This window comes from Trichosurus vulpecula, chromosome 2 (genome assembly GCF_011100635.1).
Source record: "Trichosurus vulpecula isolate mTriVul1 chromosome 2, mTriVul1.pri, whole genome shotgun sequence".
NCBI classification, from domain to species: Eukaryota; Metazoa; Chordata; class Mammalia; order Diprotodontia; family Phalangeridae; genus Trichosurus; species Trichosurus vulpecula.
The window spans coordinates 96,567,294-96,581,643 of record NC_050574.1 but is presented as its reverse complement, the minus strand read 5'-3'; the positions used below and the strand labels follow the sequence as shown (position 1 = coordinate 96,581,643).

Here is a 14,350-nt window from a genome sequence, read left to right as displayed (position 1 = left end):
TAGAAGCAATATCATCATCTAAATATCAAGCAGACCACTTGGATAGACAGAAGAAATAGACAAGTTTGGGAAACAGAGGGAAAATCTGGCATGGAGGCATGTTTTAGTAGTGATGGAGGGCTTCTGTTACCTAGACAGCTGCAGAAAGCAGAGCACTTAATCATTTCTTGTATTGCCTTAATGAAAATTTTATCCTTCCAAAATTAAAGGAACCAAGAAAGGGAAATTCTACTCTGGATCTGATTCTGTACAACAAGGAGGAACTGCTTGCTAGGGTGGAAATGATAGGAACCTTCAGAGGAAGTGACAACACAATCTTAGAATGTGTGGCAGAGAAGCAAGAAACAGTCTGATTTACACCGTAAATATGGGGAGAGCAAATTTAAAAGGATTAAGAGAAAAGATAGGTAGAAATTCCATGTCTCAAAGTTCTACAAGATATTAGCTCAGGAGGTATGGGAAGCTCTCGAGAATGAAATGCTGAAGACACAACTTATTTATTTCCCCTGACCTACCCCTCCACCCACCTCGGCTACTCACAGAGATGGTTGAACCCTTGATCTTGCCGTCACCCACAAATGCACCACTTCCATGTTTACCTGACCACAATCTGTTGTTATTCCACCTCTCCCTTAACCCTGTCTTCATTCTCACTGTGACCTTCAATCCCTTGACCCCTCAGTCCTTTCCCACGCCATCACTCCTGTACTGGCTTCATTCTCTTCCCTTCCCCATCTTGACCCTTTAGTAAGCCAGTTCAATTTTATGCTCTCTACTTCTCAAGTCCCTTGCCCCTTATCTCACCATTGATTTTGCCTTGGCAAACTTTAGGCTTAGATCACTCCCACCTGCTGATGGACACAAATAGAGCAAATCATGAAACTGTGATGACTGGTTCCACTGAGCTCTCACTGCAACAAGACAATCCTTTTACGACTCCCTAATTGACTCACTATCCCACTTGCCACAGCAGCTTTTCCAAATCTTCTCATCCTTCCTCAAACTTCTCATAACTCCCCTCCCCTACTCTCTCAGCCAAGAGCTTTGCCTTATATTTCATCGAAAAAAATTGAGGCCATTTGCCAAGAGCTCCCTCTTCTCCCTGCCTCCTTATCGGTCTCAGATGCCTTCTGCAACTATGTCCTTCACTGTTGTCTCACATGAAGAGGTGGTCCCTCTCCTTGCCAAAACTAACCCTTCTACCAGCACATGTGACCTTACTCTATCTCATCTTCTCCAGCAGACTGCCTTGTCATCCCTACTCTCTGACTTATCTTCAGTCTTTCCCTGTCTCCTGGCTGCTTCCTGACTGCAAATGAACATGTCCATGTCTATGTTATTCCAAAGAAACAAAAACAAAAACCAAAACCAACTTGATCTGTTCATCCCCACTAGCTATCCCATATCTCCTCCTTTCCGGGCTAAAGTCTTTAAATGGGCCATCTACAACCAGTGTTTCCGTATCTTTTCCTCTCCATAAACTCTCTGTGATCTGCTTTCTAACCCTATCATTCAATTGAAACTGCTCTCCCCAAAATTACCAATGATCTCCTAAATGCTAAATCACATCCCCATTTCTCAACTCTCATCCTATTGGTCACCTTCTTCTTGATACTCTCTTCTCTCTAGGATTCCGTGATATTCCTCTCTCCTGGTTTTTTCTCCTATCTGACCTTTTCTTCTCAGTCTTTTTTGTCAGGGTCACGTTCTCTAATGATAGATGTCCCCTACGGTTACGTGCTGAACCTTCTCTCACTTTATATGGTTTCACTTGGTGATCTCGACAAATACCGTGGATTCAATTATTATCTCTATAATGATGATTCTTTGCCCCTAACTTTTCTTTCAGCCTTCAGACTTGCATCTCCAGCTGCCTATTGGACACCTTGAACTGGATGTCCTATAGACATCCTAAACCTAACAGGTCCAAAACGATACTCATCTTTCCAGTTAAACCTTTTACTCTTCCAATCTTCCCTATTACCATCAAGAGCACCACCATCCTCATAGGCTCATAGACTAGGTGCTATAATCATTCCCCTCCTCTCATCCTCCACTCCTTCCCCATAATCCAATTTGTTGTCAAGTCCTGTTGATTTTGCCTTTGTGATCTCTTGTATATGCCCTGTTCTCTCCTCTGACACTGCCACCACTCTGGTTCAGGCTCTCATCACCTCACACCTGGAGTCTTGCAAAAGCCTTCAGTTTGATCTCCCTGACTCAAGTTGTTCCCCACTCCGTTCCATCCTACACTCACCCATCAAACTGACCTCCACAAAATGCAAGTCTGACCATGTTACCCCTTCCCCAGGGTAATAAATTTAATATCATAATTTAATAAATCTCAGTAGCTTCCTATTGTCTCCAGGATCAAATATGAAACCCCCTGGCGCTCAATGCTCTTTATAACCTATCCCCCTCCCACCTTTCAAGTCTTCTCACACCCTACTTACCCCCCACATACTCCACCATCCAGGGATACTGGACTCCGTGCTGTTCCGTGAACACCACACTCCATCTCCTGACTCCCAGTCTTTTCACTGGCTGTCTCCCAGGCCTGGAATTCTCTCCCTCCTTCTTTCTGTCTTCTGGCTTTCCTGGCTTCCCTCAAGTCTCACTTTCTGCAAGATGCCTTTCCTGGTCTTGTTTGATCTTAGTTTCTTCCTTCTGAGAGTATCTCCGGTTTATCTTGTGTACATCTTGTTTATACATAGTTGCCATTAGACAGTGAGCTACTCGAGAGCAGGGACTGTCTTTTGCCTTTCTTTGTATCCCCAGCACTTGGCACAGTGCCTGGAATGTAATAAGAGCTCGTTGACTGACACAAAGAGAAATTTTCAGTAAGAAGGAAAAAAGGAAGCTACCTAGAGAATCCAAAATGGCTGGACAGGGAACAAACAAACTTATATTTTTGAATATGTAGGCAATAGAATCAAGGGCAGGTCATGATAATAATAGCTAATAGCTAACATGTATAGAGTGCTTACTATGTGTCAGGGACAGTGCTAAGCGCTTTACATTTATTATTTCTTCTGATCCTCACAAGAACTCTGGGAGGTAGGAGCTCTTATCATCCCCATTTCACAGATAAGGAAACTGAGGTAAATAAAAATTAGATGACTTGCCCAGGATCACACAGCTAGGAAGCATCTGAGGCTGGATTCTGAACTCAGATCTTCCTGACCCCAGGCCTGGCACTCTAACCACTGTGCCAACCAGCTGCCCCTAAGAAGTACGACCTTGGGACATAATTCTGTAAGAATAGTGTCAGAACTACTAAAGCTCAGAATGAGTTGAGATTGGTGAGGCGAGACAAACAAAAAGGCTGGTGTTTTTTTTTGTTTGTTTTTATGCTACTTGGGTGTGGGTGGGAAGGGGATCAAAGAAAGAATAAGACCAGTGTTTGGGGAGAATAGGATATCATAAAATAACCACTGTTGAAAAGTCCTATTTACCCTGCCAAGGAGAATGATCTTTGGACAGGACAGGAAAAAAAATGTGTAATAGGAAATTAGGAAATAGAAATGTTGACAGGAAAGATTGATGCAATTACGTATACCTGAGTTGGCATAAATTTGGTCAGAGAAAAAGACAGTGATCCAGCCTAACAGACCATGTTTGGCTGGAGCCATTTTGAATTATACATTATATTCATTTTACTTTTAAAAAATGCTGTAGTAATAGATCACTGGTCATTTTCAGTCATGTCTGACTCTTCATGACCCCATTTGAGGTTTTCTTGGCAGAGATACTGAAGCAGTTTCCCATTATCTTCAGCTCATTTTACAGATGAGGGAACTGAGGCAAACAGGGTGAAATGACTTGCCCAGGGTCACACAGCAACCGTCTGAGGCCGAATTTGAACTCAGGTCCTCCTCACTCCAGGCCCAGTGTTTTATCCATTGCACCACCTAGCTGCCCCTATAGAGCATATACTACCCCTGAAGAGTTCTGAAAGTGTTCTAGATGAACTACTTCCTAGAACACTGAAAGAGCTAATAAACGTGATGGTTGAGCCGGTGTAAGTGATATTCAAAAGGTCATGGACAAATGCGAAATGTACCTCCGAAGGTTTGGAAAAAGGTATCTGCTTTCCCAGTTGTCAAAAGAAACTACAAACTATAGCCCCGTGAGCTTGATTTGATTTCTGGGGGAAATTCTAGAACAGGGTACTAAAGAGACGAACAAGGAAGCTGTAACACAAAAGGCTAGTATGGCTTCATCAAGAACACATCATGTTAGACTAACCTTATTCCCCTCTTTTGATAGGATTTTTATCTGGAAGAAAAGGGGAATACTGTAGCGATCACCCTTATTTTAGCAAAACATTCAATATTTGTGCTGTACTTGAGGAAGACATGAAGAGATGTGAACTACACGCTCGTACAATTAGGTAAATTTGGAACTGAACCCAAAAGTTAATCATTCACAGTTTGGCATCACCTTGGAAGGATAGCTCCAAGGGAGAATACTTGGGTCTGTGTTGTTTTATTAGTGACTTGGATAAAGGGATGTATATAGCATGATGACACACAAGGGTAGGATAGCTACCACAAAATGAAAGAGCCAGGATTCAAAAAGATCCTGACACATTAGAACCTTAGGCCAAATCAAATAAATTGAAATTTGATCGAGATAATGTCTTTATTAGTTTTGTTTTTTTTTTTAAATCAGCTTCGGGGCAGCTAGTGGCACAGTGGGTAGAGCCCTAATCCTAATCAGGAGGACCTGGGTTCAAATAGGCCTCAGACACTTGACACTTACTAGCTGTGTGACCCTGGGCAAGTCACTTAATCGACTGCCTCACCCCCCCAAAAATCAATTTCACAAGAAAAAGCAAAGAAGGTATAGACAGTTGTTCATTTGAAAGAACAGACTAGAAATTTTATTAGACTGCAAACTCAATCTCAGTCATTAGTGTGATATGGCAGCCAAAAACCCCAACACCCTAATATAATTTTATGTTGTATTAAGAGGTAAACTATGGAGCAAAACCATGGAGCTAACAGGCCTGCTTTTCTGTATCTTGGTTTAGACCACTTCTGGAGGTACTGAACTCAGTCCTGGGCCCCACATATTCAGAAGGGCATTAATAACCAAGTGAATGTCCAAATTAATGCAGAGAATGGTAAACAGAATTTGTTTAGTTGTTTCAGTTGTATCTGACTCTTCAAGACTCCATATACGGTTTTCTTGGCAAAGTAGTTTAGTGTTTTGTTTTTTTCCTGGAGTGGTTTGCCATTTCCTTCTCCAGCTCATTTTACAAATGAGGAAACTGAGGCAAAGAGGTTTAAGTGACTTGTGCAGAGTCAGAGTCAGTAAATTTCTGATACCAGATTTGAACTCAAGTCTTTCTGACTCCAAAACCCAGTACTTTATCCACTGTGCCACCTAGTTCATGCCAAATGAGGATCATGGGGAGTAAATAAGAATATTTAGTCTGGAGGACAGAAGGCTTAAAAGAGAATGTGATTGTCAAGCATGTCAAAAGCTTTCAAGTGGAATAAATCTAATTTTGTTCCGATCGGCCCAAGTGGGCAGAGCTAGGAATAGTGGGTGGAAACTGTAAGGAGAAATGAGGCTTGTTGTAAGGAAAAACTCCCTAATGATTAAAATCCATAGAACTGCCCAGGAAGACAGTGGGTTTATCCTGATTGGGTATCTCAAGCAAAAGCTGGATAGCCACTTGTAAGCTAAGTGGGAGAGTGGGTGTTTGTTCAAAAGTAATCTGGTTGGACTAGACGGTCTCAGTTCTCTATGCTCAGGTTGCTTATTATTAGCCTATGATAATTCCAACCTTCTCCTCCCCCGAAGTTGTACATGGTAAAGGCCTCAACTGGTAGAATAAATCGCAGAATCTTTGGTGTAGGGGAAAGTAAAGGATTACTTCAGATACAGATGGGAAGAATGAAATTGGGAACAACCTATGTGGGAGCTGGATATCTCTTAACAGTGAAGATAAATCTGGAAGAATGACTCCTGGGAGCCATTATATAAGATAGAGGTGTCAAACTGAAGGCCCACAGCCACAAACAAGTCACCTACAAAATTCCCAAGCGCCGTGAGAACCAGATTAAAATGTAATTGGGAAGTGTTTAACAAAATAAATAAAAATACAATGCAACATAACATTTGTGGGTTTTTTCCAAGTCAAGCTATGACCCTGTTTCTGAGTTTGACACTATTGACAAAAGGAAATGAAGGGTTCTGTTTTATATATCATCATTTAGATTTCCACTTCAGTGGCAATTTCCTTAATCTGTACTCTTGCATTTACCAGACTAGGACTGATTTAAAAAGATAGTACTCTAACTTGTCTATTAATATTCCATTTCTCGTCAAACACTCTAAGTTCCCTTTTTTTTATTTCTAAACTGAAGTCATTTTCCTGGTGATATAAAATAGTTGTTATGAGATAAGAGTCATCTCTCAAATGCCTATGGATCTACAACATGGATTATATGTAATATATGTTAAATTCTAGGTTATCAGCTTATTGTTCACTCTTACTTCTGTCTCCTCATGCCATGCACAGGAAATACATAAACAAAATATTAGCCAAAGAAAAACCTAAAGAAGTAAAACAGCTCTCTTCCCCTAAACCAAATAGTGGGTTCACATCTTGAACCTGGCACTTAATACTTGTGTGACAAGTCACTTTACTGGTTCTCAGCTTTTCCATCTGTAAAATGAAGTGATTGGATGGGACAGAAGTGCCTTAGCAACTCAAATCTATTATTCTAATGCAAACTAAAGCCAAATACATTTGGGATTATCCTGGTTTACCTTATCAGTGCTACAGTTTCTCTTTAATAGCATGGATTGGGTTAACTAAAATCACATTTTAGTGGTTTCCTAATATTGTATGACATTTGAAATTCCACAGAGTATCTGCTGTTTAGCTAAATCATCAAGAATAGGATTTATTTCATTTTAGCTACAACTGGAAAATGAAAACCCAAACAGCTAATTCTGGAGGGGGAGGCAGGGGTGGAGGAACTTTGATACTCCCCTCAGATACTTCCCTTTCAGCATATTCCCAAGGGTAAAAGTCTCTCCCTAGGACACTTCTGGTATACCAGATCTGGTCCATGTGAGACCAACATGGTATTCAAGTCTTCTTTAATAGGGGCCAACATTAAATCCAAACCCATATTTAAGTTTCTAGTCTCCCAAGAGAATTGAAATGACATAGCTTTTGGACTAAAAATGACATATTGAGCTAGTCCCTCTCTCAACTAGATTGTCATGGTTTCGAATTCAACCCATTCCAGATTCACACCTTCTGGGCTTTGTCAGATTCAAAATGACCCTTAAGGATGGAGGAGATAGCTTGCTACTGGCTTCAACATTTAGCCCAACATTGTATTACTAAAATTAACATGTAGTATAGCTCCATTAAGTAGCCTTACTGTTTACTACACTCTTCCCTCTAAAAAAAAACCAACCTTTCATATTTCTACTTTTACTGTTTCCCTTATCCATTTGAGAGGATCAGATCACAGAATTCAGCAACTTTACGAAGATTCCCAACAAGTCTGTCCTTTGACTTTGAATCATTCCTTGCCCGTCCTGCTTTTCTTACTTCCTTGATACTTAATTCTATCTTGTTTCTCTCGCCCTCTATCCAATCTGTTCTACTCCTATTGATTCTACCTTCACACCTCACACCTGTTGGCTTTCTTAAATTCCAATAATCACACTTAGTTCAGATCCTCATAACTTCCTTGCCTGGACTATGTTAATAACCTCTTTTATTTTCCATGCTCCCAGATTCTCTCAATGAACTGATCTATCAACAAACATTTATTAAGCTCTGCGCCAGGCAGCTTGGTAAAGTCTGGAGACAGAAAAGCAAAATCAGTCCCTGCCCTAAAGAAGTCTACATTCTAGTTTAAGAGACATGTAAATAATTAGGTAAATGTAAGGTACACAGAGTACATGTAAAGTAACCTTGAGAGGAAATGGCTCTGTAAGTTGGGGCGGGGAAGGATGGTGATGGGGAGGAGGGCCTGATATTAGGAAAGACCTCATACAGAAGGTAGGAGTTGAGTTGAATCTTGAAGGAGGTGAAGTAAGAGACATTGCAGGCAGGGAGGACAGCCAGGGCAAATGCACAAAGGAGTTATCGCATGTAAGGAAGAGCAATTTGGACTGTGTGCCCGGAATATAGTGTGGAGGGGAGTTAAGTGGAAAAGTAGAAAGGGGCCAGGTTGTGGAGAGCTTAAAATACTAAACAAAGAACTTTTTATCAGATCCTGGTGGTAATAGGAAGCTACTGGAGTTTCCTGAATAGAGATTGTTAGATCCATACTTTAAGAAAATCACCTTGTCACCTATGTGGATGATGGCAGGGAGAACAATAGTCATTGCTAAGGTTCAGGAGAGAAATGATAGAGGAAGGGTGGCTATGTACTCACACAGCCAAGGGACATAAGATAGATATTGTGAATACAGTCAAAAATAGCACTTAGATGACTGACAAAATGGTGGTGCCTTTAACAATAACAGGGAAGCTTAGAAGGACGAAGAGAGAAGAAATGAGTTCTGGTCGTTTTAGACACATTACAGATGCCTACAGGACATCCAGTTCAAATGTCCAATAATGTTAGTGATGCAAGGCTGGAGCTCAGGAGACAGACTAGGGGTGGTTTGGGAATCATCTGCAAAGGATGATAATTAAACACATGGGAGCTAATGAGATCATTAAGTGAGATGGCATAGAGAGAAATGGGAAGAGGGCCCAGGACAGAGCCTTAGGGGGATATCCACAGTTAATAGTCCCGATATGGATGAAATTCCAGCAAATGAGATTAAAGAGCAGTAAAGCAGGTTGAACCAAGAGCACCCTCATGAAAACTCAAGAGAAGAAACCCCTCTCTAATCCTTCATATAGCTACCAAAATAATCTTCCTGATGCATAACTCTGACCATGACTCCTATTTTATTGGTTCCCTATTGTCTATAACGTGAAATATAAACTTCCTTGACTAATATTTAAACCCCTGTAATCCAACTGTTATCTACCTTTTCAGCCTTATTTCATATTGATCTCCACATGCATTCCAGTTTCCTGCAAAACAATACTACCATTTACTGAATTTAATAGATGTTCACACAAGGCATCTCCCAATTGGAAATTTACTTCTCTTTCCATCAAGGAATGCTTTTCAGAATCCCACGCTCAGCTCAGGTGCTAGCTTCTCCATGAAGTCTTCCCTGATGGCTCCTGAGGGTTCTTTTCCCTGCTTCCATCATATTCTACCTTAAGTAACACCTTGTCTAGGTCATAACCATCCCCAGACCCAGGAGAATTTTACAATTCTTTGTCTTTGTATGGCTAGACCCTAGTATAATGTCTTACACGTAGCAGACTCTAAATTTTGTTGTATAACATAGTCATACCCTGATACATAACATCTTTAGATGTTTGTAAACTAATTGGATTATATTTTGAGGCCTACAGTGTCAACTCATGGGCTTTCCTCTCATAGGATTCATAATATTCCGAATGGATATTCAAGGTTTAGGGAGAGAACACTATCATTGGCTAATATTCAAAGCTTTTTGGCAAAAGGCTATAGAACAATGGATCCTTGTTTTCTTGAAATGATTTTGGTAACGAATTCAATCAAGCCAAGGGTATGATACTGTCCAATCCCTATCCATCCACTGAAAGCTTAACTTAAAAAAATGTATCTCCATGAAACCTTCACTGATCACCTCTCTTAAATACACTTATGTGATACTCACCTTATAGGGTTATTGTGATAAAAGCCCTTGGTAAATCTCAGAGCACTATATAAATGTGAACTATTAGAATTCTGTATTAGTGTTCTGTGTGCATCATGTTTCTATGTTAAATTAAGCTCCATGACAAGGGACCACGTCTAATCTCAACTATTTCTTCTCCTAGAATCTTGCCCAGTTGCACAGAATTGGTACTTAATGTGTTAAACTGAATTATATTCATGATCATTAAACATCTTTTACTGAAATTACATAAATTGCTTTATGCAGCGGATCTACTTACTGCTGGGGGAAATGCAGGAACCATTTTTTCAGTGCCTAGTACTTTTAGTTCATCATATAAAATCTCAACCTCAGCAAATGGTAATAGTCTACATTTGCTGAAAACTGAGGTCACCTTTCAAAAAACAAGCTCTAAATGAAAATCCCATGACAGAGCCAAGACATGTGTGCACCAGACAGCCCAAACAGATTATTTCATACACTTTTAAATATTAAAACCCTTATACCAAACTTAGCCACAACACAATAGGTAACCCACAGCTTTGTCTTTTCCTGCAAGTAGGCCGAGATGACCTTTATGTTTCTGAAGCAATCCACAATGCCAGGATTGAAGTTCTGGAGGATGGTACCAAGGCATCTGGGACAACAGGTATGTTTGCATGAGGTATAGAAAACTGAGAATTTGCTAGTGGCACATCTACTTTTGTAAAAGACACCAAAGTTCAGATTATTATGCCTTTTTTGAACTTTAAACTTTATTTGAACTGTCAGTGTGGTAGTCTATGTTCTCTCAATGCTGGCTATCCATACGTAGGGATAATTGCAATGCAACTCAGTGCCACAAGCAATGAGTTTTCAAAAATGAAAATGAAGTTAGGAAGATATAGGACCATCTTTTTAAAAAACTTTATGATTATTACTACCTAAGAAGAGTGCGTATTGATCCATTTGGAATTTAGTTTCAGCATAAAGCAACTTCCCACTGGGAATCTATTACTAGAGCTAGGAGACCTTAGCTCTCTTATCACATTCCTGATACCGACTTACTGGCTGGTCTTCTCCAAGTATTAGGTTAATTTCAACTTTTGTAAATATCACGAAATTAATGTCATTAGAATGTGTCTTATCTTTAAAGAACTAAAGATGTATTTTATTTATTCAATTTAAATGTAGCCTTTCTCCTGAGATGCTTTGGGAGATAGCAAGTTTTCATTCATTGGACATCTCCAGTTGAGGCTTAGACCTGTTAAGGGTATTACATTGCAAAGATTTCTATACTGGGCAAGTGGAATACCTAGATGACCATCAGCTTATCTTCCACCTAGTTCCAATAAAATCATAAGAACAGATTGTCACATTAATTTCTCTATTTTCCCCCATTTTTCTGTAGCTCTAGTGTTACTGAGAAGATCTAGGACTCCAATTTTTAAGGCAGATAGACCATTCATCTTTTTCCTGAGAGAATCCAATACAGGTATTTCAATAATTTCTTTGGTGGGACTCATGAGGCAAATTACACACAAATGACTGGGCTCTCCTATCTAAATAACGGCTCACCTGGTTTTATTGTTAGATTTAACCTGTCACACAATTAAAATGACATCTCCTATAGTTTATGAAATAAGATAACCCATCAACATTCACTCTTATTAGTCAACAGTGAGGCTTTGACTGTGCTGTGATTGTGGTTCTGAGGAACCTCAACTACATCTGCTCTCAACGGCTATGCTTACAAATTACTGTAGGCACTAACCCTGACGATGACTGTGTGATCAAAACAGTTCAGTGGCGTACTGACTGTAGCTTATACTTTTAGAATGAAAAACATAGGAAAGTATGTTAAGAAAATTTGCTCACTCCATTGGTGGTTTGCCAATACTAAGTTGAACGCCTTAGGAACTGAGGCTGCTTTTAGCCCACTAGAGTGCACCACAGTAATTCTTGACTGACTGAAGGGGACCCCTAACATCATGAAAAGAAAAGTATTAACCCAAGGAAGGCACTTTGTGAGGTGCATTTAAGATCATTATTTATTTATTTTCCTGAATTTTCTATACTGAGTTTCAGCCAAAGAGCTGGACCACCCAATCTTACATTTTCCATACTCTTGTTGAAATTGCACAGGAAACAAATAATCTTTCCCCTAAGCACTTTTGGGCACCACATAGCTTTACACAGGCAAATTTACAATATAAGGCCTTGGCAAGTCAGAAATAAGAGGTAGAACCTCTCGGATTTGGCAAAATTGAACAGTGTTTTGTTTCTCTTTGCATGCATAGCTTACTGTTTGCTTTTTCCCTCCTTTGGCAATCTTTAACATCCCAAGAAGGAAAAGGTATTTTCAGCAAAGATTGGCATTGGCAAGTAAAAAGGAACAGAATGGACTAAGACTTTAATAAGTCAGGCAACTGATTTAATAAATCTAACTGGACTAAACAATAGGCATGATTTTTATCAAAAAGGAAAATAATATCTAAGAGTTAAAAAAAATCAAATAGGTATACTTAGGGAAATGTTTACTACACAAATCTGCTAGGGAAATTCTGTCAACAGCATTTTCTCTGAGAATTAACTGTATATTGTACCTCAGACTGAAAGTAAAAGGAATATTTTCTAATAAAATAATGAAGCTAATCCTTCAGTAGAAGACAATATCTGTAAGAAGAGATTCCTAAATATAGTTTTGGAGAGTGGGGTGGTAACATGGAAGGTTAAGGAAAGATCATTAATTCCTCATAGGCAAGCATTTAATGAACCCTCCATTCATCCCAAAGACCATAAAGCTAAAGTAATTTTAGGCTCTCTCTCTCAAACAGCAAAATATAATAGGGCAGAAATTGATCAGAATTATCCTGGCCAGAGCACAGCTGGCTATCAGGGTATGTTTAAAGCCAGAGGTTCCCTTTGGAGGAATGTAACCTCTTTGGAAAATGACTCCTAAACTCAGATCCAGAGGACAGACTGTTGCCTCAAGTGTCTGATGAGCTGCCAGAATCACTACCTTAGTCAGGAATTGGCATGTGAAACATAAAAGTCTAATCAAAGACAATTTCCCTTCAGAGTTTAAATGGTCATTTCAAAATCCCAAATAACTATGAATACATACTGAAGCACTTTTAGGTTCAATTTCCCTCTGCCCCTAACAATGGCCTCTAAAAAACTAAATATGAAGGTCTTTGCTAGTGCCTCAAATTGGTAGGTAAATGTTCTCATGAACAAGGTAACGAAGGTGGTAGAGAATTTGCCCTGGCTGCATTGTTTTAGGTTAAAAAGAACAACATTCTAGATAGAAGTACACTAAGCTGATCTTTTTTATCAGGGCTGTCAAAACTGAATTCCAAAAGGAGGCAACGGGCAAGATGGCAAATGGAATATAACAAAAAGGACTCAGGCGTTGGGGTAATTTAACTTGAGAACAATAAAATCTTTGGGGCCGGTCTTACAAATAGATTTGAGGGGCCAAAATTACTTCTCTACTGTTCCATTTGCTGACAATTAAAATTGCACAATTAAGAATCTACTCCTTTGGCTTAAAGGATTCCAGCTTGTTAAAATACAAATATCCCTTCAGGAATATCTTCAGTCTTGTAAGACAGAACACAGTATAAATGAATTTATTCAGTTCTCTCCTGATGCCATTGAGAGACACAACAGAAAGGCATTGAGACAGCAGTATGAACACTGGAAGCAGGAGGACACACTGACTGCACTGACCTCGAGGGACAAGCAGATGACAAGGAGAGTACGGGGGACTGGGAAAGAGAAAGAGGACCTTTTGCTAGAGACAGTCCTGGGGAGCTAGCTAGTCTAATTTAAATTGAGTGTGGTGACCCACGGATCTTCCAACAGATAATACAAAAGCAGAACTGATGTGTTAAATATATGGAAAAAAAATGTTTTGATGATCAGTTATTGAATACCAAAATGAAGTGAATCTGTTCCCCAGGTATTCTGATTAGGTGTAGTCCTACCTAGAAGGACTGTTAACTAAAAAACCTCACTTAGTCTATCCACCTCACAGTCTGCACTTACAATTGAGACTTACACAGCAAGTCAACTACTCTATATGCTTAGTTTTCATTTTGCAAATAGAATTTTAAATGACTAACTTCTCAGCCTACTGAATGAGATGCTACTTTACTGATAGGCATTTTGCATAGGCCAAGGGTTTTTAAATGCCTAGAAAGACAGTAAGTAGCATTGTATTAAGTATTGTGTTTTTATTCACAGGTTCTGTCCTCTGTATTGGAAGAGTTACAAATCCCCTAGAATAATAGGTCTCAAAGGTGGTTTCTTCACTTCCTTCTGTGCATTGAGCTTTCTCCTCAACAAAACCGTGACTGTACTTTTATTACACCTCAATCTCCTAGGGTTAAAGGCATGTGATTTATATGAAGAACCAAAACACACTTACAAAAACTGCTTACATGTTATCATGCACTGATTTTTTTTTTTTTACCATCAATATCTTTTTTTCTTTCAGTTTATTAAATACACATGGGGACCATTAGCAGTGAACCACAGTTTTAGTGGCCACCAAACTTGAGTGTAGAGAAGAAGTAATAAGACTGAGGCCAGAGCAGTGCAACACAAAGTC

General features: G+C 39.5%; 1 protein-coding gene across 1 annotated transcript in view; it reads left to right on the top strand.

Moving 5' to 3' along the window:
* SERPINE3 (serpin family E member 3) overlaps window positions 1-11,280 on the top strand; it is a 38,313-nt gene extending 27,033 nt beyond the window's left edge. Inside the window, exons 6-7 of the mRNA XM_036746759.1 lie at window positions 10,316-10,402; window positions 11,144-11,280. Of these exons, the coding sequence (XP_036602654.1) occupies window positions 10,316-10,402; window positions 11,144-11,280 (224 nt within the window). The remainder of the gene's footprint in view (window positions 1-10,315; window positions 10,403-11,143) is intronic.
* The last annotated feature ends 3,070 nt before the right edge of the window (window positions 11,281-14,350 follow it).